The 26,167-nt window shown below is 36.7% G+C and overlaps 1 protein-coding gene across 5 annotated transcripts in view; it reads right to left on the bottom strand.

Moving 5' to 3' along the window:
* Positions 1 to 19,989: 19,989 nt before the first annotated feature.
* The window catches only part of fidipidine (coiled-coil domain-containing protein 93), a 327,823-nt gene continuing 321,645 nt past the window's right edge, over positions 19,990 to 26,167 (bottom strand). The window contains exon 15 of one of the 5 annotated variants that reach the window (XM_081728607.1): positions 19,990 to 20,571. In XM_081728607.1, coding sequence (XP_081584733.1) covers positions 20,410 to 20,571 — 162 coding nt within the window. In that variant the 3' untranslated portion in view covers positions 19,990 to 20,409. The remainder of the gene's footprint in view (positions 20,572 to 26,167) is intronic. The other 4 variants (XM_081728605.1, XM_081728608.1, XM_081728606.1 and 1 more) reach the window with 4 other exon arrangements.

Genomic DNA, 26,167 nt, shown 5'->3' with positions numbered 1-26,167 from the left:
TCCAAAATCTTTGGCCATGTTGATTTTTTTTAAAAAAAATCCTCCATAACAATAACAATTTTACTAATAAATTCCAAATAGTTTTGGGACATACTGTGACTACAATATAACTTTCTGATTTTTTTTAATAATACCTTAACATACAAGTACACAATACAGTTACGATTCATAAACATTAAAATATTTACTGGAATATGACTAAACAATAAAACATGCTGGAAAAAATCTAATCTAAGAATACACATACTTAGTCACGGGTTACTATTAAAATGAAAACGAAAATCTGAGATTAACACTTAAAAAAAATAACGTTAATTATAAGTGTAAAGTTTCATATTCTACGCATGAGATTACCTACTAAATTTCAATGACAAATATACAAGTGTACCGTATATATAATTAAGAACTAAAAATTTTCTTATCCTGGGCATCTCGATACATTCCTTTTTTAAAAGAATTCTAAAAGAAAGTCAAACATTAATTGTGAGTCATACGTATGATAACATGTTTAAGAATTTGGAAAGTGGGAAGGGATTCTAATTTTTTTTTAATGAAAAACAATAGAAATATGTTATAAGGCCAAAACATCTTCCCACTAGCTGGGGGTACGGAAATCTCGCCAAGATATCAAACCGTTTTCAGATAAGTACGGTTCCCCTACGTATGTGATTACATACTAAATTTTAATTATAAACATACAACTATATATATAAGTAACAACTAAAATTTTTCTGATCCTGCGCATCTGGATACATGCTTCTTCTTCTTTTTATTCTAAAAGAAAATCACACATTAATTGTAAATAACATGTAATAACATATTTAAGAGTTTCGAAAGTGGAAAGGGATCCTAAAAAGGAATTTAAAATTTAAAACACAATAAAATATATTATAAGGCCAAAACATCTTTCCACTAGCTAGGAATACGGAACTGCGCCACTAGTTCAAAATTGCTTTTGGGTAAATGCAATCTCCCTACGTATATGATACGTTAATTATTTATTAAAAAATCTAAATTCAAACATCTGAAATGAAAACAAGAAAAATTAATGACATTAAACTAATAGTAAGTCATTGATAAGGTTTGCAACAGTAATACACAGCTGGTTGAAGTATGAAGTACTACGTTGAGCAAATACAGAAAAAAGAAAAGGGATCGATCAGCTATGTACCGTCCGTTATTCGTCGACATAAGCAGGTGGTCGGAAATACAGCGACTATCTTATCAAAATAAAGAAAGAAAAACGTGTTATCTGCTTTTTGCTGAACAGTTAAAAGCTGGAAGCAAAAAGGAGAATTAAAAGAAATGCGTAGTTCTCCTTTTCATTTTCTCCATGCATCACCAAAACTAAAAGCAAAAAAGAAAAAAATGAATACATGTTTATCGCTTAGAAATGCGTCGCTCTCCTAGGAGAAAAATTTGTATCAACACACAAAGTCTTGGTTACCTTTTTTTTTTTTTTAATGAAGTGAACCTCACTTAACATCTGTTTTACAGTAATTCCTGCTCTCTGTATAGCTTCTACGTAATTGTAGTCCACCGGTAAGGTTAGGTGCGATTAATGGGATACACGTAGGCTCCCAATATGTGGAATTGAAGTAATAATGTAACCAAGGATCTCCTAAATAAAGAGATAGCAAACGGGTGGTTGATAAGTTATTAACCTGTAAAGGAGTTGAATTATTCTAATCGGACTTGTCGTTTTCGGATTTTGACAAGTTGACTTCTCCACTAGGGGAAAAAGAGATTGGTTCTTGAGTTTCATTAACAGGTGACAAATTAAGGTCATGCAAAAGATCTTCTGGTAGTTGGCGACGTGCCAAGGCCATCCAAATCTCACGGGTTTCAGGGGTAGGTTCCCATAACTTAGTCCTGTCTATCGAATGAAGTCCTAAATATTCACCTGTAGAAGGGTCAACAAGTTCAACAACACGGTCACTAATGACCTTAACACATAAAAGGGGTCCTCGGTACAAATCAAAAAATTTTGATATTTCACCTTTCAATAGACTACTGATGTTACGCTGTTTGAGAAAAATCAAACTTCCTTGTTTTAAACGTCGTCGCTGTTGTTGACTATCGTTCCATCGTGCGTTCCTTTTTTCAATGATGGCTTTTCGTCGGTGGTCTGCCATAAGTAATTTATTAGACCAACTAATCCCGTCTTCCTTATCAAAATCTTCAGATACTTGTAAACCAAAATGCTTAAAAATGGGACGAGAAAAATGAATATTAAGATACAAACTGGCTGGTGAAACACCAAGACTTTCAACGATGGAGTAGTTATGTAACAGAACTGCTTGCGTCAGGTTCTCGGCCCATTTATTATGTGACTGACAACATAATAACCTAAGAGTAGATACAAGAATTTTATTAGAGTGTTCTGTGATGTTACTCATAGGGTGATACGGTGTTGTATGATGGAATTTAATATTGTACTCTTGCATTTTAGATAGAAACTTTTTGCTATGAAACACTGCAGCGTTATCTGTCAGCACTGCCTGAACGATACCTAAATGTAGCATGTATATATCAAATAAACACTTGATGACTGAAGTAGCAGTGGCGTTCTTCAAGGGGTAAGCTGTACAATATTGAGTAAACACATCAACAGTAACCAGTGCGAAGCGCGCACCATTTTTGCTTGATGGGTATGGGCCTAAAAAATCAAGGGCTAATAAAGCTCGAGGTTCTGAATAAGGATTAGTGGACAAGAAACGAGCTGGTGGGTGGTGATCGGATTTAAATTGCATACATTTCACACAATCCTTTAAATGTTTCTTCACATCTGATCTCATTTTGCTCCAATAAAATGATTTTGAGATGATCCGAAGAGTTTTGTCTACTCCCGGGTGATCTAAATCGTCATGGTAAGCTGTGAGAACGTTATTCACTAATGACCTGGGAATGCAAATTTTATATGAGTCTGGGAAATGAAAATCTCTGTATAAAAGAATACCATTATCAAGTTTGAAAAATTTTTCCCAATTGCGTGAATTCCTTGGAAGTTCTTTTATTTCCTCGCCTGCTAAAAAAGAAATAATGGGGAAATAATCAGGATCTTCCTTTTGCGCGTTCTGTAACTCTTCAACTGAAATATTTTTTATTTTATCTTGGATAGCCTGTAAAAGATGAACACGTTTAGTTGGTAATTCTTTGGAAGGGAAGAGACGTGAAAGCGCATCTGCACAAAGGTTCTCGGAACCTTTCTGGAAACGTATTTCGTACTCCAACTGTTGTAATTCCAGGGACCATCTAAGAAGACGAGTGTTCCAAGGCTTGGCCTTATCCAACCAACTGAGATTTTTATGATCTGTAAGAAAAATAACATGGTGACCAATTAGCAATTGACGCCATTTCCGGACCGCAAATACGATTGCAAGACATTCGATCTCACTCACACTATAGCGAGACTCAGCAGGTGTTAAAGTCCGACTAGCGAACTGGATTACCTTTTTCTGTCCATCACTGTACTGATATAGGACTGCACTGACTCCCAAGCGGGATGCATCCGATTCTAGGTAATAAGGTAAATTCAAGTCAGGGTGTGACAAGAGAACATCTTTACAAATATCGTCTTTAATTTGTTGAAAAGCTTGTTCGTGTTCTTCAAGCCATTGCCACCGTTTTCTCTTTTTGAGAAGCTGGAAAAGAGGTTGCATTTTTTCTGAGAAATGAGGAATAAAATTTCGTGACAAATTAAAGAGGCCAATTACAGATTGCAAAGATTTAATATTGGTGGGTCTGGGTAAGTTACGAACCGCTTCTATGGTTTTTGGGTCTTTTTTGATGCCTTCGGGAGTAATCAAGAAACCTAGAAAAGATATTGAATTAGTGCAAAACGAACATTTTTCAATGTTAAGGGTAAGGTTGTGTTCTCTAAACTTTTGAAAGATTTGTCTCAGCAATGCAAGATGTTCTTCGAAGCTATCTGTAAAGCAAGCCAAATCGTCAATGTATCGTAATATTTTAGCATGTAACTCTGGTCCCAATACTTTTTGGAGCATACTGTTTAAAACACTGCTACCATTTTTGTAACCAAAACATGTGACTCGATATTGGTAATGCTGGCCTTCGAAATTGAATGCTGTATATTCCTGGGACTTAGGAGTAAGCAAGGCTTGATTATAACTACTTACAAGATCCAAAGTGCTAAGGAAAGGTTTACATTTTACTTTTAATAACAAGTCCTGTATGCCCTCAGATTTTGTTTGGCGAAGTTCCACAAACCGATTCGGCAAACGAAGATCGACACATATTCTTGGTTTCCCGTTTTTCTTGGGAACTACAAGGATAGGATTGCTGTGAACAGAATTCGAATGACAAATTAATCCTAATTCTAATAACTTATGAATCTCATCTCGTACATCTTGGAGATACTTATGAGGGATGGGATATTGTTTACGTACCAATGGCTTGTCAGTTTTCACCTCCATCTCATAAACGAAGTCTTTACAGAGACCTGGATAATTTGTAAAAATATCCCTATATTGTGACAAAAGAGAGTATAATTGCTTTTTCTTTTGGTTGTTTAAATTAAAAGTGCGGTTAACAGCATCTCTAATCTGTTCGTCTGTAGCACATTGTTTTACAAAAGTGACAGCTGAAATAGAAAAATTGTTATCTATCGTATCTCTCTCTTCATCTTCGAAGATTTCCTGAAAGTCATAAATTTTCTGGTAAAAGATTAATAATGGCTTTCAAATTATTATATTCCATGGAAATCGTACCATCCGAAAGATTAATTTGGCTTCTCAAAGCAGTAAGTGCATCAAGTCCTAAAATAAGATCTTGATTAACCCTTTCAGTCACCTCGTCCTATAAATAGGACAGTGGATTTAAACCTTCTTTATTCTTTTATATTTTCGTTTCACATGCTATTTTTTTTTTATCCCGTTGTATATTTAAAAGATCTTTGTTTTAGTATCGAGAAGTTCCGACAACAATTATACAAAATTGTAATTTTTGTCATGAATATTTAGAAGGCGGGTTTCATTAAACAATGAAGTTGAAGAGGTGTTCACCTAAAAACAGATCGAAAGCTTTAAAACAAAAGAAAATTCGCAATTTTATTTTTTTCCTGATAAATTAGATACAAAATATATCAATTAATTAGTTTTGAGAACTTTATACTCTAAAGGTTTCATTCAACGTGCTTTTAAAAAATCGTGCTAGATATAGGACAATGTGACTGTTAATACCTTGATCGGTTCGGAATCAGAAAATGATTCACACGTGAATAAAGCATTGTGTATGCAGTTTGCTAAGCTTCATGCTACACGTTTGACGCGTTTTATCTTCGCTTGTTTAAAAATGGATGAAGAATACATCAGGTGTTGTGGAAAAGGTGAACCAGGAGCTAGAGCAAACAGAAAGAAACTCAGTTGTGATGAGATTCTGTCTTTGATCGAAAATGGCAATGTATCAGATTTAGATTTATGTGACGAAAAAGGTGACGAGCTCCAGGATTTTAGACATGATTCTCCAGAAGAAGAATCTGAATTGCTATTGGACGACAGTGAGTTGCCGCCTTTATTCGAAGAATTGGAATCAAATCCTGTTCGAGACAATGATCCGAGTTTCGATTTGCATTCAAATAATTACCTTGCTTGTGTGAACGTAAATAGTAACCAATCTGTTAGCGACAGTGTTACCATCCATACGTGCCTAACTGAAAAGGAATTTCAGAAACAGTATTTTTGTGACAAAGAACTGATATAACTTGGATTGATATAAAAATGATATCACCGTGAAAAATGATATAACTTGGATTCAAGGATCCAGATTTGAAACACCGCCTATGGAATCTTTTGTGAATACACCGGATGATATCGTGGAGTTTAGAAATCCAACCCAAATTTTTGAAAGATATTTCACTGCAGATCTTCTTGAAAATATGGTTTATGCAACGAACTTGTACGCAGTACAAAAAAATGTTGCGAACTTTCGTTTCACGAATATTGATGATTTTAAAACCTTTATTGGAATACATCTTGTCATGGGAAACTGAGGTCATACTCGGGTTAGAATGTACTGGGAGCCAGGGTTTCGGAATGGACTTATAGCAGATAACATGAAACTGAACCGATTTTTTAAACTTCGCAATAATTTCCATGTTGTGGACACTTTTAATAAGAATTTAAATTTAACCGATAGATTCTGGAAGATGAGACCAATCTACGACGCTATCAGGAAAAGATGCAAAGAACTTGCCATGGAAGAAAATTTGAGCGTAGACGAACAAATGATTCCGTTCAAAGGGACTCTGAATGTGAAACAATACATTCGTAACAAACCTTGTAAGTGGGGTGTAAAAGTTTTCGTTTTGTGTGGTGAAAGTGGTATGATGAATGATTTCATAATATACCAAGGTTCTACTACATAAGTAAAGACAGAATATGCTCAATTTGGATTAGGACCCGCTATTGTGATGCAACTATCTCAACGGATCTCAATTAGAAATTGCAAACTTTTCTCTGATGACTACTTTAGTTCATATTGGTTATTTCAGTGGCTCAAAGAAACTCAAATATATGCAGCTGGAACTAGATAGATTTCATAAGCCTCTTTTGGATTCAGATTCAGATATAAAGAAAAGTCGCACTCATGGCTTTTCTCAAGACGTTGTAAGTACAGATGGAATAGTTCTCACCAAATGGTATGATAATTCGTGTGTAGTTCTTGCTTCCAACTTCGTGGGAATTGGAAATGAAGACACGTGCAGAAGATGGGACAAGAAAACAGACCAATATGTTGAAGTTCCTAGACCAGAAGTGATAAACGCTATAACATAAGCATGGGAGGAGTGGACAAATATAATTTTCTAATTGCATTATACTGTTCCTTCATTCGCTCTAGGAAATGGACATTACGTTTGTTTGCGTATGCGGTGGATATGGCCATTACTAATTCTTGGCTCGAATATCGAAGAGAAGGCATGCACTTAGAAATCCCAGAAAAGAAGATGATGGATCTCATTCACTTTCGCCAGTATGTTGGAGAAGCTTTCATTCTATCTAAAAGACAGCATTGTAGGAAGAGGGGTAGGCCCTCGCACGAAGAAGTCATATCGGATGTTCACCCAAAGAGAGTACCCGCTACTCGTCCAATAGAAGACGTTCATTTTGATGGCTTCAACCATTTTCCAGAGTACATTGAGCAGAAAAGCCAATCAAGATGTAAAAGAGAGGGTTGCAAAGGTAAAACATACATTGTGTGTTCCAACTGCAAGGTAGCGCTGTGCATAGTTCTTTCCATACAAAGTAATGGAATAAAGAGGATTTCTAATTCATAATATTAATATGATATAAAGTTTTCTGCTTTAGTTTATGTTTAATTATATATTTGTAACGCATTACGGAATAAAAAAGCATAATATGAGGTACAAATCAACTTCATTCTCATTTGATACCATTCTGTAATATTAGATTTTACTGTTACTACTAGTCACGATGTCCTATATATGGGACTACCCGAGGTAATTGTAGTCACGATGTCCTATATATTGCACGGTCCGAATTTCGCAAATTACAAAGTAAAATTTAAAACTTTCGTGTATTTTATGTTTAATACGTCCAAATAACCTAATATAACAAGCTTATATTTGTTTTTTTACCATGTAACAAAAATTCGTGACTGAAAGGGTTAAGAGATTCTGTAACATAAACTTTTACATAAACAGAAATGTTATCAATTTGAATAGTGACTAGTGTGTAACCTCTTACTTTTCTTCTGGTTGACCCACTGAAATCCACTAAAAGTACATCATCAGCTGGAGTGAGTTTGGGTGACGTCACATCTGCGCTAATGCGTTTCCAAAGCGCTAAAGACATGAGGCACGTATCAGAGCCTGTGTCCGCCAAACATTCAACTTCAGTATTACAAACTAAAACTTTAAGTTTAGCAGAGATAGGATTGGGTTGCGCATTAATATAATGATCTAGACAGTCTGTGTCCGATTCACAGTCACTTCTAGCTAAATCTGGATTATTTACACTACAAATGTGAGTATGCGATAGCAGAAAATGCTTAGTTGGACCTACAGTGGGATAGTATGTATTGGCCGGTACCCGGTCCTCAGTACCGCCTTCTAATTGTTTTCCGAGTGGCCAGAATTCCAATCATTACGTCGGTTTGACCGGTTTGAGTTGTTCCTATTGTTATGATTTTGCCTATTGTTGTTATTTCTACTATTATTATTCCCCCTTTCATTATTGGTACTATTGTTTCGCCGATTTCTAGAATTATTGTTCTTTCGTTCAGGTCTAGTGTTAGAATTATCGCGCGAGTTGCGATTCCTGTTTCGTTCCTCACTATTTCTCTGATCACGTGATCTCGAGGATCGGTTTCTATTACTTCTACTATTGTCATGTCGCGTACGACCTCGGTTCTGATTCCTATCAATTCTCATATTATTGACACGCTGATCCTGGTACCTTTGATTACTCTTATTATACGAAAAATTTCGTTGGTTACTTTGGAAACTGGAATTTTGATTACCATCATAATTATTACCCTGCTTGTATCTTTCCTCTCTACGACTTTGCTGAGCGTGTAAAGTTTCTAATTTTTGAATTGCGGCCAAAAACTCCCTGATATTGTTACATGAATGAAGAAAGAGTTCAGTTTTAAATCTATTAGGCAAAGTTTGTATTACAACTGTAAGTATGAGAAATTTACTGTAAGTATGAGTCAATTCGCGAAGTTTATTGAATTGATCTAGCGCGAAATCATGTACGGAACTATGTACCTTGGGATCGAACCTAGTACTCTTACAGGTTGATAGCCTGTGTTGTACTGTAGCTTTTCCCGCGAAAGCTTCAATAAGTGCTTGTTTGATTTGATCATAGTTAGTAAAGTCGTCTTTCCTGATATTGTACCAACTTAATGAAACTCCTTGCAACAAATGTGGAATGAGTTTAAACAGAGCTTTATCAGAAAGGTTGGCTAATTGAGCTGTAAGCTCTAGCTTTTGTAAATAATTGTGAATTGATTCACTGGAAGGATCACCCTGAAATTTAGGAAAACACTGAATTTCCTTAAGCATGACATCGTCTTTTAATTTCGTATTTTTTCTCTGGCAATTAGTGAAAGTAACATTTTTGTCGCGCTTACGCCTTCGGTCACATACAACCTTGATTTCTGAATCATCACTTGCACTATCACTACTACTGGTGTTTTTACATTCCGAATAAGCCGAATCACTATAGTGCCTATTTCTAACTTGTCTAGGAGTATCTGCTTCTACTCGGGTTTCGAATTCTGACGCTTTATTTTCGGTACTTTCTACTCTCTGGGCGAGCTCTACCATATCACGCTTAATTTCTTTTATGTTCTTATCTATTGCCCGTATTTCGGCGCGACATTCTGCGTTAGATTCATTTTTTTACCTTCATATTATAATCTATCAGTTTCGCCTCTTCATATACCATTTTAATGTCTTTACCTTGCCTTTCTACGCGTTCAGAAATTTCCTCAATACGGTCATGCATCTCATTTAATTTATCGATTGTATCTATATGTAAACTAACGCAGCGTTCCTTATTAGCCTGACACACATCTCGGGCTGATTCCAACTGGCCTTGGAGGGATTGTGTGTATTCGTGCAAGCCTCCTAAATGATTCTGAATTTTACAGACTTTTGTTTCTATTTGTTCTACACGATGACATGTTTCTTCAGTCTGTTGCCTGACTTCGACGCTCGTCTGTGTGGCGAGTTCGATTGCCTGTTTAGTACTATGACTGATTTCGTGAAGCTGATCATGAATCCTAAGAGTTATGCCATCGTACTTTTGTTCGAGGATTTCGTACCTACGTTTACTTTCAGCCTCTACAGTCCTAATACTTTGTTCTAATCTTTGGTTATTTTCGCGACATTCTTTTTGTACAGCGTCTAACTTCTGACCTAACTCACTCTTTAGCTCTTTTTCTAATCTATCAATATTCTCTTTATTTCCCTGTTCTAATCTAGCAAAATTCTCTTCGTTTTTATCTACTTTTTGTTCTAATCTATCAAAATTTTCTTTGTTTCCCTTTTTTAAATCTTCGAAAAGTGAATTCATCCTAGTAATAATATCTGCTTCCTGGTGTGTCATTTTGGACAAGAATAAAACTTAAAATGTACGATTAGAATAAAATATAATGTCACAAGATATGATTAAAATCACCTGAAAGAGATTTTTTTTTCAGATTACTGGTACTGAGCTGAAAGAGAAATGGTATATTAAAATATTGATCTTATAATTATATTCGAGCTCCAGCGGTCTCGATTCGAGTCCCTGTTCGGGCGCCATTTATTTGTAATCGCCCAGCGTTCAAATCGCTGTTCGGGCTTCCATTTATTTGTAACCGACCGGGTGTCAAGTCACTGTTCAGGCAGCCATTTATTTGTAACCGGCTGGAGTTCGAGTCGCTGTTCGGGCGGCCATTTATTTGTAACCGGCTGGAGTTCGAGTCGCTGTTCGGGCAGCCATTTATTTGTAACCGGCTGTGTAATCTGGTCGCTGTCCGTAGCTCGTGGTCCTACCAATAAGTATCTTCCTAATACTTTAACTTACCTGGACAGGACGATGAAGGACCTCTCCAAGAAAAGGTTACAAACTGTTTCTAAATCGCTCGTCGGTCTCAATAATGAGATGAGCATTAGGCGCCGAGAGGTTCGGGCATCTCGTCTCGAAAACCTCACGGACGATCAGACGGTCATCCAGACCATAACGCACACAAACATCACTCATACAAACAACGAAAACACACTGGATTAAATAACACTATACTTATTTATTAGAACACTATTATGAAAAAAAATAGCGAAGAGGAATGGACACAACACTGAACACTAGATAAATATAATAATTTTCGTTGCTGAAATCACGCTTTAACTTTTCAGTGCGCGATAGTCCTTTAAATATATAAAATTATGATTCGGATTTCACTGTAAATGCTTCTCTCACACCATTGACACACTTGGGGGATTAGCACTAGGGAAAAGTTGTCTGGATCGTCCCACGATGAATCCAGTTGTTACGCTGAACCGTCCTAAAACGTAGAGGTGATTCTTCAGCAAATTAAACAAGAAATTCCCCAAAGTAGAATACTGCTGTTGGTGGGCGCGTATATAACATTTTAAACGCACAAGGTCTGCGGACCTGGGACTTCACTAGTTGGGGCTAGCTGTAAGAAATCGTCCTTCACCGGCTAAATAGCTTGTTCCCCTTCACAATAAGTCGTATCTGAAGCTCGACGCGATGCGCGTAGTTACGGCTTCCAGACCTGGAGTAAAACTCCTCGAGCATCCAAGCTCAAGCTTCGGGTTGCAATGATCAACTAAAAGTGTTGGTAGTTCATTTTAAAAATCACTCAGTTAACTCACCTGTATGCACATACAAACAGAATACGGAAAATAATATATGTTAATTTTGGTCAACTGCCTATAATGCACTAGACACGGCGATAACACTGGCGTGAGAAAGTACAGATAACGAACTGCAAAAATTGTGAGGCTGGTGCCACTTTGGCCACTGGGACATCTGGTCAGCCCGTATTTCTCTAATCTATTGTAATGTTTCCATAAGTGATTAAAGAGAGCACTTAATTCAGTTCCAAATAACTGCAGAATATATACTGTGCATATAATAAGTCAGGGAGAAACACTGAAATGGTTAGTCACTAACTGAAATGTTCTCAGCAAAAGCAATGTTTTAAATATATATATGAAAAAATGATGAAAGACTTCTTTGTCCAATTGTGTGGGAAAGAAGCAATTCCCACCAAATAAAGAACTTATGTGCGTTGTAGAATAAAGTATAATTCGAAAATAATAATCACTGTCTTTACGAAATATACAGAGTATCCACAAAAAATCCTTCTATAACCTGGTAGCGGTTATAGAACCATGCTCCTGGGGTAAATATTGATGATGCAGTAACTGCTTGAATGAGTCTAAAATTTACCCTAAAACCGAAGATCTTAAAATGGTTGAACTATCTGTCCTAGTAATTTCAAATTGTTATTATGGAAGAAGTATGTCAATGAGGAATTGATGGTTTTCGGTGCCATCAATGTTGTTACGTTGTCTAAATATCCTATTTCTTGTCTCCCTTTTCTTCTTTATTCTTGAGAAATGGTTTAATGCGATTTCTGGAGACATACTGGACTCTCGTTTTAAATGTTTCTGGTAACTGAACCCTGTAAAGTTATGGTTCAGTTTACAAATATTCTTCGCTGGCCCGTGAAAAGATTTAGAAAATACCTTCTGCTTGATCCTTTTCTTAACGGAAAGTATATAAGGATTTCTTGACCTGGAGAAAATGTCGCTTCTTTATGACGCATGTCGTAATTTTTCTTCTGATGTTCAATAGTCCTTTTAAGATTTGTTATTATAATGTTCCGAAGTTTTACGAGAGATTCTCTCTCTATTTGTGCTTAAGGAAATGTTCGAAATTGACAATCTGCATCCGTTCTGAGTTTGTACCCAAAATATAATAAGTAAGCTAACTCCTCAGTTCCTGTTTTCACATGGGGATTTATTGCGAACCTAATATGTAGCAGTCATTGTTGCCATTCTGTTTGATGTTCTTGGACGAAGAAATTCACAGAATTTTGGATGGTATTGTTTGTCATTTCTACTAGGCCGAGCATGCTTGAAGGCTGGTGGATATTTATATGTGAAATTATATATCTAGGCTAATTTCTGAAGACGCCGTGATTTGTAGACGGGATGTTGGTCAAGGTAAAGATAAAAGACTCCAAAACGTAAGATAGTTTCTTCTAAGAATTTAAAACGTTTTCTGCCGTGATCTAATTTACAATTTTCGTGATTATATATCTCGTTGCTAGTTTTACAGTTGCTAAAATATGCTTAGTTTTATCGTCTTCGAATAGAAATGGGGCTCGGTGGCTTAGTGGTAGAGCGCTTATCTATGGTAGGTGGGAAATCTGGTTTGTGGTGATCAACATCGTGTCCCTGGATTTTCTCGGGGTACTCCCGTTCTTTTCAATATTCTCTTTCGCCCAATTCTTCCATCATTCACTTTCTTCAATCATCGTCTTCCTTTGCCTAAAAAGTATAATCATGGGACGTTAAAATGAGATATTGCATTTCATTTTAACTGGAAATGGTCCAACGGTGTTAAATTGCCAAGAATGCGAAATAACTTCCACTGGGTGATGTACTAACTCGGCTTGTGTTTTCCCCAAGAGATTTTAAAGTTTCTGACAATCCGGACATATCTTGATTTTGTGTGCGAAAAAGGATTTCATGTTGGGAATGTAGTACTTCCGTAACATACAGATGGTGATCAGAAAAATGGAAACATCTGAACGAAATTGCAACTTACCAGATTAATATAGTGTCGGGCCACCTTTCACCTTCAGAACAGCCTTGATGCGACGTGGGATGGAGGCATAGAGGTCGTGAATGGTAGCAAGTGGAATTTTACACCATTCCTCGTGCAGGGCATCGGCCAGTTCTGTGAGAGAGGATGGAGGTGGAAATCGTCGCCGGAGTCGTGTTCCCAAGACGGACCACAGATGTTCAATTATGTTGAGATCTGGGGATTGAGCGGGCCAGGGGAGGTGTTGAACTTCATCCCGATGTTCCTCAAACCACGCTGCAACAACGCCAGCTGTGTGAATGGGTGCATTATCATCCTGGAAGATGGCGTCATTGTCCGGGAACAACATCCGGACCATAGGATGCAAGTGGTCTCCTAAAATTGCGACATAATCGTTGGCAGTGATTCGTCCGCTAAGTGTGACCACAGGACCCAATGAAAACCATGATATTGCGGCACAGCATCACCGAGCAGCCGCCATGTTTCACAGTTGGGCAGAGACACTGCAGATCATAAGCTTCTTTGGGCGTTCTCCACACATAAACACGGCCCGTGGTTAGGAATAGGGTGAAGGATGACCCATCCGACCAAATCACACGTTTCCAGTCCTCAACGGTCAAAGTTGCATGGTCGCGGCACCATTTGCGGCGTGCGAAAGCGTATGGTCCCTGTTGAGCGGTTTGGCCGTGCAACATGACCCCGTAAGTTCATGTCATGTAATTCGCGGCGGACTGTGATTGTCGAAACAGGGTAGGGGAGGTGCTGATTGAGTTCATCCGTCATTTGCTCCGCAGTGGCACGACGGTTCTGCGTGACAATGCGCTTTAATACTCGGCGTGACCTGTCACTCATGATTTTCTTCCGCCCACTGTTCCGCTTCCCCGATGTGGTTTTCCCGTGTGTTGTGGAGGCCGTCATCACCTTCGACACTGTCCCACGCGACACACCTAACACAGTAGCCACTGTCGTCACACTCACTTCACATAACCGCGCACCAACAATTTGCCCTCTTTGAAAATCTGAGAGGTTTCCCATTTTACACTACCTCCGTCTGCTGCAGCCACTAGACACTGCTGTTCCAATGCGCCTGACGTAGTATGGAGACCGACCTAACACACCACTACCAGCGGTCCGGCGCTGCGGGCGCCACGACACCACTGCCAACCCATATATCTGACGTGTTGCCAACTACAGGTGTTTCCATTTTTCTGATCACCATCTGTAGTGTGGTATGCATTTGTGAAGCAAAATGTGCCGCTGTTGTTTGTTTCTGTGTTAGTTCAAACCACTGATTGAGAAGTGATTTGGAAATATACAGTAAACGAAGTATGTTTGGTTTGGGAAGGTTCTGTGTCCTATATAGTACTCTATATTTTACGTGGAAGAAAAAGAGGTGAGCGAATACATGAAGTTTCTGGTGGTTTCTTTTCTTTTAAAATGGAGATGATGTCTGTGTAATTTTCATTCTTTTGTTATTCTTGTGCTAGATTCTTTAGTAGGATATTGTGTTCAATTGTAATAACGGAGTCTTCCAATTCGTTGGATCGAAAGGCGTAGAAATCTTCACTTTCTTCATAATTGTTTCTTTTCCCTCTTTTTTTTTCTATATGTTCCCTTTGTTCCTAACGGCTGATAATATCGGGTGGATGTTGGGATCCTTTCAAGTAACAATCTTCAAATTGGAAATCTACGAGGAACAGTTTGTATCATGTACATTTTTCAACTTTATCCAGTTGGGAATTTAAAGATGACAAACATCTTTGCGTCTATAAATAATTCGAACTTTCGGTTTAATAGAAAGTAACGGAGTTTACGTACCACATAGATAAGAGTAAATAATTCCTTCTGCTAAATAAAGGCCCTTCTTTCGGTTAGTTTTCTGCTACAATAGTTGACGAATTTTCGATATTAAATCTTGCATCATAGCATGCCAAAAGAGCTCCCTCTTGAATATTGCTTGGAACCCGAATAAGCCCTTGTTTCCAATCTCTCATTGAAGTGGTGGATAGAGGGGGAAACTAAAATATCTTCTTCTAGTTGGTCATGTTGGTGCCCCCTTTGAATTTAGAATTTTTGAATTTAGAAGTAGCATCAGTGTGGAGAAGAAAGATTTGTTGGACATGCTACAGCTCGTTCCACAACTTTTACAAAGAGCTTCCTACCCCTGTTCAGCCAGACATACATCCTGACAACATCGAAGACGGAGATTAAAATGCATAACTGTAAGTCGTCTCGTTCTTAGATACACAATAGTGTAGTGATTCTTGAACAAAGTGGTGTTGAAAATGTGAACTGAAACAAAACAAAACAAAACAAAACAAAACAAAACAAAAAAAAAAAAACATAAAAACGTAACAAGGATTAAAATGTATTAAATGTATTTTAGTACTATTAACAGTAGAAATATTTCAAGGATTTTTATACTACAGAGGTTGTTCAGCCTACGTTTGGCCGATTTCGTGCCTTCCCCTGGCTCGTGGCGTCCTGCAGTGGTGTGCAGTGGCTTTCTGGGAACGGAGTTGTTTTTCCGCGCAGACGACAATAACGCACAGAACAGGACCATTGTTGTGAGTGTTATGATAAATTTGTTTCCAAGTGTGTGGGTTTCCGCTCTGTGACCAAAATGCCGCCCACTTTAGTCATTAGAAAACAGTGTAAGAAGAATGGTTGCAACATCAATTTAAGTGGAATAAAAAATGTTATTAGAAAGTACAAGGGCAACGAAGCACCACCATTTGGATCACCAACGAAGTTGCTTAGGAAGCGGGAATGCACCAAGGCTACCTCCACCATGCAGAGGAAACTTCGCAAAATGGCAATGCAAGAAAATCCGCTAACACAAAGGTGTATGGTTAATCGTCTTGACGTGTCTTTGGGGACTGTGAGCCGGACGTTACACCATCAACTCAAGCTGGAAAAAGTCATGAAAGCTCGCGGCCATCTTTTCACGGATTCCCACCAAAAGGAACGAAAGTGTAACCCCTGGAAGCTGTACGAACGGCATCTGGCAAAACAAAGGTGGATGTATGTTGTAACGCTCGATGAAGCATGAATTTACCTTTCCGACTGCGGCAAATCGAAACCCATCATGTACCGCGAGAAAGGCGCCAAGAACTTCAGAAGGTGGGTCCGTGTCTGTAAAGAATCCTTCCCAAAAGGGTTCATGGTCGTTACTGGCTACTGTTAAACTGAAGATTCGTAGGGTGGCGAAGAACTGCAAAATAAATTCGCAGTATTTTTATGAGCAGATCATGCGGCCGATCTACGAGCATGAGACTCCAACAATGTACCGAAATGACGCCAATCTGGTGCGCATTCACATGGACAAGGCCTCATCACATACCTCACGATCGTCCCTCACATTCTACAGGGAGATGGAGGATGCAAGTGGTATACAGGTGATACCTTTCAATGAGGTATCTGTTAAATCTCCAGATGCAAGTCCTATGGACTATTGTGGATTTGGATTGCTGAAGCAGGCTTTGGGTAAACGGTGTGTGACAACTGTGGAAGGACTTTGGAAAGCTGTGCAAAGGGAATGGGACAAGATTCCCCTCCTAGTTCTTCAGAGAAGCAAATCACAATGGAAATTACGCTGTCGGGCTATTGTTAGGAATCAAGGGAGACACATCAAGCACTTACGGACCTGGCGCCATGGATTCTTCTACATTTTTAGGTAAGTCGAAATTGGCCAAATGTAGACTGAACAACTTGTGTATTAGCGCATAACTGTAAGTAGTCTCGTTCTTAGATATACAGTAGTGCTATTATTCTTGAACAAAGTGGAGTGTTTGAATGTAAGCTATACATTTTGGAACTAAAGAAACGATGTAATTGGGATAAGAGGTAAGGGATAAGATGTAATTGGCGTAAGCGGACTACCTTCCAGAAAATTATATCCGGGAGGGCAAAATCAAAATGAGAGGGTGTTGAACTGGAACATTATTTGGTATTTGCTAAAGGGCATGCTCTGCAGAAGAATAACACGTAATCGCAATTTAATTTATTTTATCTCCTGGTGACAGCCCTTCCGGAAATGGCTGAAATACTGTTTATTATCTGCACTAATAGTGCGGTAATATGATGGATACTATGGGAGGGATGAAAGATAGTGAATGGTTACCATCGGCGATAGTAAAGGCATCTTATACCAACTTCGAAGATCGTTGCTCCAGAAGATCTGCTTCGTCATGTCACTTGTTGCACACACGACTGTCTAAGTTGTTAAGAGTGTTGGAAATCGGTTAAAATGCCTAACGATGTAAGCATACTGCTTGGAGGGATGGTGTAGCAATCAAATCACTATTGATTGTTGTGTCTGATCAAAACACAATTGCACTTCTTACCTGTACTATTTTTAGGAGTGTTATTTTTTTTATATGGAAATTTGTTAATTTCATTTCTTGTTTCTTTCATGGAAAAAGTAATGTTAACGTCAAATAACACGAAAATACCAGGATTCAGAGCAATGAAAAGCGTCCAAAAACACCATCTTCTACATTGTACTATCAATTCCCTTGAATTTGACACACAATGACGTTTCTACCTCTATCCGTGTGAAGTTATATCCGTTCAAAGATTACCCTTTAAATTCCCACAACGGCTATATTGATAAATTCATATCTCCTACACCCGTAATTAATGGATTTCTTGGAACTTCATGTGATCAATACATCTTAAGTGCTACCAGATATTCCAGCAGGTTTAGTTTTATTATTATTTTGTCTAGGTTTATCCCCAAATACGCTTAACTACACTGCAGTAATATGCATTTCGTTACGTATTGCTAGAATTTTTGACAGGTATTTTTCGTCCGACGGTTTTCAAAAATACAGCGTATATCCAACCTTATACCTTTTACTGCATCCCTGATTTAAAAGTAGTACATGCTAAACTTTACAATACATCTCTAGTTGTAGTATCCATCATTACCTTCTTTTATAATTTTCGTACATTTGCACAATTCATCCCATCCTCTCTAGGAAGCTGCAACTAATAATAATAATAATAATAATAATAATAATAATAATAATAATAATAATAATAATAATAATAATAATAATTATTATTATTATTATTATTGTTATTGTTATTATTTATTTATTTATTGATGATGATAAAGACCACAGCCGAGGCCAAAATGGTCATATATACAATAAAAGATTACGAGAGAATTACAAACAAAACAAAACAAATTAAAAATACATCAAGTCATCACGACCAAATAAAAAATAATAATAATAAAGAAAAAGTTTGATACAAACTAAATTATAAAATAAAGTTACAACATAACTTCGATTCAATAACTATTAAATTAAGCAAAACGTATTATTAAGAAATTCAATATACTGAACGTAATAAAAAATAAACAAATTACAGAGAGATTTATAATAATACACATAGACAGATATAAACAATGTAGGTAAAACAAAAACAATGAAAATTCAATAGACGATATAACAAACCATGGTGAATTTTGTATATTTATTAAATAAAACATTCCAAATATTGTTTTTCGAGTATTGTAAAATTCGGATCAAATAAATCAATTTTAAGAGTTTTTTTTTTCATTTATATTGTCAACACTAGTAGATAGTAGAGAACCAACCAATTGATTATTACATAATATAGAACGGTAAACCCTAGACTTATACAGAGGAACTTTGATATATAAATATTCAATTAAATTCACTCTAGCGTGTATTATATCATGAATAAATTTGATTTGCCTTAAATTTCGCCGAACTTCAAGAGCTAGTAAATCCAGTTTAGCAAGAATCTCCCTATTAGTCATATCGTGTAATTTAAATTTATATTTTAACCAAGCCAATAAAGAAATCTGGACTGACTCCAGAACTTGAGTCATACTAGTAAGATTACGATTCCAAATTAAACTAGCAAATTCCAAATGGAATCGAACATATGCACAATATAAGATTTTACATGTTGCAATGTCTTTAAAATCTCTAGCAACCCATTTGATGAGTCCCAGATTCCTTCTAGCCTTGGAAACCATGGTAGAAACATGATGATCAAATATGTAACTTAGAATCCATCATAACATCCAAGTCTTTGTTGATTCAAACAGGTTAAATTGTATGCTGATTTATTGAGTATGAAAAATAAGATATATTCGTTTTCCTAGTGAACGATATATTTTTTATTTTGTTCATGTTCAAGGGAAGTAAATTTTGTACGGACCATTGATAAACTGAGTTAATATAATAATAATAATAATAATAATAATAATAATAATGATGATGATGATGATGATGATGATGATGATGATGATGATGATGATGATGATGATGATGATGATGATGATGATGATGATGATGATGATGATGATGATGATGATGATGATGATGATGATGATGATGATGATGATGATGATGATGATGATGATGATGATGATGATGATGATGATGATGATGATGATGATGATGATGATGATGATGATGATGATGATGATGATGATGATGATGATGATGATGATGATGATGATGATGATGATGATGATGATGATGATGATGATGATGATGATGATGATGATGATGATGATGATGATGATGATGATGATGATGATGATGATGATGATGATGATGATGATGATGTAGTAGTAGTAGTAGTAGTAGTAGTAGTAGTAGTAGTAGTAGTAGTTAGTAGTAGTAGTAGTAGTAGTAGTAGTAGTAGTAGTAGTAGTAGTAGTAGTAGTAGTAGTAGTAGTAGTAGTAGTAACATCAACCTCCTCCAAATTAGAAGAATATGATTTGAATATCACGGTAGAGATAAACATCTTCAACAAAATCAAAAGACTACTTCAGTATCAAGAACTGAAATGCTGAAAAAGCAGTAATGAGTAGTACAAACGGAGGATCAGTAATTTAAGTATAAGAAGGTTATATATTGCATAATCTTTTCTTTCAAATTTCATATCCTTATTTATTAACACATGACTACAGAAAAAAAATAATATTCCATACCTAATTACACATATGAAAGTTTACAAGTGGAATTTATTAATAGGAAAACTAAGTGAATGGTTTCCATTCTTCTCCGTACTCTGTTCTTGCTCATTTTAAGTGCCACGAAGCTGTGCAAAGAGTACTTCATTTCTTCTACATTCAACCGAAACCTGCCTCACAGCAGCAACATATCGTCTTTGTAGTTCCACTAAGCCTAACAACTGTTGGCTTAATCTGTCTCTCCTTAATCTTTCTTCTTGGCGGCGATGCTCAACCTGGAATAAATATAAAGGAAATAATAATAATAATAATAATAATAATAATAATAATAATAAACTAACAGCTTTCTTAGTACGCTAATTCGACATATTCCTTCATATTGGCAGTGAACACCAAATGTGTCATATTGATAAACAAAGCTACGTGCTAGCAAGCAGACGACGGTCGTCACCAACGGAACAAGAATAGGACTCCCTTCGACATCCCTCCACTAGCTCATATGAGCGGACTCGAGAAGGCAGAAAATATTAGTTTTCAACTGGTTATTCCTTACCTAATATCTCTAGCTACGACAGGCAAGAGATACTTCTTTCTCTCCAAATCGTAACGGGCAGGAGAGACTCTTCTAACTCTATTTCTGTGCTGCAACGGGAAGGAAAAACCCTAGACCCAGCTGCTACGAGCCAGTGGCGGATCCAGGACGCACTTTTGGGGGGGGGGTGTTGTAATACTGCTACTTAGAGCTACTTTTAAAGAGCTTCAAACTCTGGGATGGGTTTTATTTATATATAAAATTTAAAAAAAGTTCCCTCTTCTGGGGGGAGGGGGATCTCTTCCTCCTGGATCCGCCACTGCTACAAGCAGGGTCATATTCTTAATCATCAGCCTCAACCTCTGTGCTGGAACGCGCAGGAGGTTCCCTTGTACTTAGCGTTGAGGAACTCTTGGAGATTTATAGAAATAGCTTGTCTGTGATCTGTTCTGTTATAAATTGTACAAAATACTTTTATAGTTTTATAATAAAAAGGCGAGGGACAAAACACCCGTGTAAATTTGTTTTATTAAATATTACAATATTTATTTCTTCACAAGTACAAGGTTCACTATACAGTTGTACATGTCCTGTACTTGTATCAGGTCATATAATAGGAGAAAGTACCCAGGGTGTCTACTGGAGTTGACTTGGATATTTTCAATGTCCTGCTAGATAGATTTCCAGTATACTACGATAAGCTGAAAACAATATGAGTGCCACATACGGCTGTATGCTGTATTATTTAATACCCTGTAAACAATGTCGATAAAAACAAAATTTTCTTCAATATTCTAACAGAAAGAATGCACACAAATTAGTGGATTAAAATCGAAAAAAAAAAAAAAAAAAAACAGAAGAATGTTTTCTGGGGCGTTAGTTTTTTCCGAATACCTGTCATAATCCACACTCATTTTTTTCTATGTATCTTAACATAATCACAAAACAAGTTGTAGTTATAATCTTTGAATTTGTAAAGTGAGGATATATCGTTACATGTTAAAATAATCTCGAATTTTATTGTGCATAGAAAACATTTATTTATTAAAAACTTTTATGACTAACCATAAAGATTACTTAAACATACTTTTACTACGAATTCCTATTTGTCTTTAACATATACTTAACATCATTAAAGAGATAACCCTCACATACACCTTTGAAACTGAAACGCTAAGATGTCCACAAATATCAATCAAAATCTTGCATTATCAAGATATTGTATTAATGATTTAGGTGTTACACCTCCATAAGAATCAAACACATACTTGACTTTATTATCTTTCCAACAGCATATTCAGTGTGTTCCAACGTTTCTAGATCCATCTAGGTTAAACACATCACACTTATCCTTGTTAGGTAAACTTGGTACTTTATCACTTATAAACACTTCTCTAAAATGTTTTATGCCTAATTTCTTCGCCATTTTCTACGTCGAAAGTTGAGCGCGGTTTTAGTCTTTTGTCTTTCTAGTCTACCTCTAACAAGTAAGGGACCATATGGTTGTCGCGCAAATCAGATGCAGACATACGCCATTTGATTGAGGAGGAAAAGATATGGAGAACACAGAAATTTAAGGTGCTAAGGGCCATAGGGAGCGGAGCGAGGAAAGAGGAAACATTGAATGTCGGCAAAATTGAAAAAAGTCAGGAATGACGGGAAAAGTTAATTTCTTGCAAACAGGGAAAGAAAGTCAATCAAAAGAAAGAAACTAAACATAACAAGGGCATCAAGGACGAACAAAGATCATAAACAGCGTTGCCATCCGGACCGCAGTGTTGCCAGCTCTGCATAACATTGATATGGAAGATATAGCACAGTATAGCAATTCATGCACAAGGAAAAATATTAGTAACACAAAAGACACTTAGTAGCACAACTTTCCTCGCTCCGCTCCCTATGGCCCTTAGCACCTTAAATTTCTGTGTTCTCCATATCTTTTCCTGCTCAATCAGATGGCGTATGTCTGCATCTGATTTGCGCGACAACCATATGGTCCCTTACTTGTAAGTTTTATACCTTTCACTGTTAAGTTATATGTTTTTAGCTTCTCTTGTTTATTGTTCTTGGTATCTTATTGCAACAGCTGGTGTTCTTTCAGCCACAGAACCAACAGTTTCTAATGCCGCACGTATGGCCCACATTGTAAAAATAAAACTATCAATACGATCTTTCAAGAGAATTCATGCTCTTTTTCATCTGTGTTGTAGATAAAATTCATTCCTTTACCTTCTCTGATTTTTTTTTGTCGCTTTATAGTTACTTTGTTTCTTCGTTAGTACATGATCTATTTGTAAACCAATAAACTTTGGTGGAAAATAGCAAGCGTAGCTTCTTTAATTGAACACATTCTATTTATTATATAGAAAATCTTAACTTCATTCTGAATTTACTCCTAAATTCATCTTAGCTTTCGTCGCTAAAGGAATTTACAAAGCAGGTGATTTTTCAGTAATTAATGGCGCATCTTTAGCAAATGCTCGTTCCCATGCTTTATTTTATAACTCTTTGTTTGCAATACATTTTGATGCTGTATCGATACATCATGCATTTTTTAACGCCCCAAGGCTATGCTCTTTAAACTAAAGGGGACAGGTACAAGTGAAAGGGAATGAGAAGTTCATTTTTTGTGCTATCTCACCAGGAGTCAAATCCAGAGCCACGTGCATCAAAGGTACACGCAATAACCCCTAGACCAGCAAGGAGAGCTATACATTAGGGCAGGATGAAAACCTTCTATCTCGATTTTGAAATATGGATAGTACGGAAAACATGCCTTGGTGGTTCTAAGTTAGTTCGTTCGTTCGTTCGTTCTCTCTCTCTCTCTCTCTCTCTCTCACTCACTCACTCACTCTCTCTCTCTCTCTCTCTCTCTCACACACACACACCCCTGTTTGTCTACCCTACAAAAGGCGTATGCGAGCTGGGCCATAGGAAAACCGAGTATGCATTCATATCTGCTTTATTAATGGAGCTATTTTCCTGATACGCTCCCAAAAGTTGCGTCATCAATAAAGCTACATTTCCAGGGGCACCAGAATGCAGTATCTCGTCCTTGACTGGGTACGTACAAGTGAGCACCCAAGCCAACTGGGCATTTGCAAAACGAGTAAATGTAACAAACGAAGACACTAACAAACAAACAAAGATATTGTGTGTAAAATGTGTAAAATGCGAGTTCAGTGAGTAAATTTGAGCAATGCAATTAGAGCAATTGCTTTAAACACTAGTTAAGTTTGTAACAAATGAAACACATGGATTAATGCTGTTGACTTTCTTGGGTCCTCCAATTTCCTTCCACATTTCCTTTGCACCAATTATTTCATAATCATTCACTCTCATTAATCACACGTCTATTATAAGCTATAGAGTATAACCAAGGGATGTAAAACTAGAAATTTCATTTCATTTCATTTCGAATGGAATAGCGCATTGATTCAATCCCCCGAGGAAGTTAGTTTGTGGTGGACAACATCGTTTCCATGGGTTTTCTCGGAGTACTCCCATTTCCTTCCACATTCTCATTCCACTAATTATTCCATCACTATTCACTTGTCTTAGTCATCGCCTCCCGTAACCTAACGGGCATAATCGTGGGACGTTAAACTGTAAGATTTCATTTCATTTTGAAATGGAATGGCGAGGTACGGTTATATCTGTTTGTGTGTTTAATGAAGGTTATTGTTTCTTTCTGCACCGAGGCTGTACGAGAGGGAGACCTATAGTTCAAGGTGGAATCCGAACCACTATAATAGTTCAGATTTTATAATTGCTTCCATGAGACAATGTGACCGAAGAGACACGTGCCAGCTACAAAGCCAGCGGGAGAACAATATTATATGCCTACAAGAAACACCGAAACAAGATACATTATTCATACCAGGTGGGAGATCCGGGTTCCCGGCGGGAGCTCAAGTGATTCGGATTCCATTTTAATCAGTAGGTCCCGTCTCATATAGCCTCACTGCTGAAAGGGACGTTAAACACAAAATCAACTTAACTCAACTATTCGTACCATCGAATTTAATATTTTTGTTATAACGTCGAAAATGAAGTACTAAACGGCAAGAATACTGCAAAACAAGATATAATATAAAACAATAAAACGAAACAGGCAGTAAGTTTAAAATTGACAAGTGAGGGATTTTAAAACGTTAAGACATTATCATGTTACTTGCATTAACACTTAGCAACAACACACAAATATACTATTATACTATTGAACTAATATACTATTAGTTCATATAATATGACTAATATACTATTGAACGTCGTAATCTTGCATCATTTAAAACTTCTGTTGCTCTGGAATATTATAATTTATTTGTCTAATCGAATCAATTTATCTATATTACTATTTTATCCGTAGTAACTATGAAACAAACCATAGCTTATTCTAATACGCAATGTTTTCAATTTTAATGCGAATGGTTAGCAATAATCTGTGCATTCATTTTTCTGACTACTTTTTTTTATCCGTCTGTCATCACATATTTACAGTACTCTTACATTTTTTTTTTACTTCGGTCTCTCCATGAAATCCATATATTTGCTCCCAAGGGATTCAACTATTAATTTAATGAGAGAACGTCGAGACCATTGGAATCCAAAATTAGTGACCAACAAAACTTGATCCCTGGCTTCTACATATGCACCATTGTTCTCTCGGTTTTCTGTCCTACCGGCTTGCTTCAAAGACTCACTGCCCTTACGAACTATTGCGAAACTCAAATGCTACTAAATGATTCATATAAGCATTATATAACTACCTATGAGATTTCGTAGTTGACTTCCCAACTTCATGGAACAAAACCTAATTGCAAAATCCTATTCCTTAATAATAATTATTATTATAATATAGAGATGCAAGGTCTCGGAAAAAAACGCCTTTTTTGTTTGAAAAAACTCGTTTTTTTCTGCTTCGCTTTTTTGCTTGGGAAATTTTGGGCTTTTTTCAAAATTCTGCTTTAAATTCATAAAGCAGATTTTGTTTCGCTTCTCTATAACACAAAAAGTCATTTCATTAGTGGCTGATGCCGATAATAATATAAAACCTCGAAAATAAACCATGAATTTCGAAAAGATATTTCAAACAATTTTACTTCTCAACATATTTACATTATGAATTCCAAAGGATTAACCAATGTATATAATAAGAATTTTTTAAACCTCCTATATATAAAAGTAAGCAGGGTTGGGAAGAACCATGGTTCTTTTTGAAAATGCCAAAAACCCGTTTTGGGGGGGAAGTTTAAACTGGGCTTTTTTGGCTTAAATCAGGTTTTTTGGGTTTAGATATTTTGCTTTATGTATTTATATTACATATTGACGGAAATAAG

The sequence above is a fragment of the Thermobia domestica genome, chromosome 10, assembly GCF_964235325.1.
Source record: "Thermobia domestica chromosome 10, izTheDome1.hap1.1, whole genome shotgun sequence".
Taxonomy (NCBI): Eukaryota; Metazoa; Arthropoda; class Insecta; order Zygentoma; family Lepismatidae; genus Thermobia; species Thermobia domestica.
Note: the sequence above shows the minus strand (reverse complement) of the source record. Positions and strands in the feature narration are given on the sequence as shown.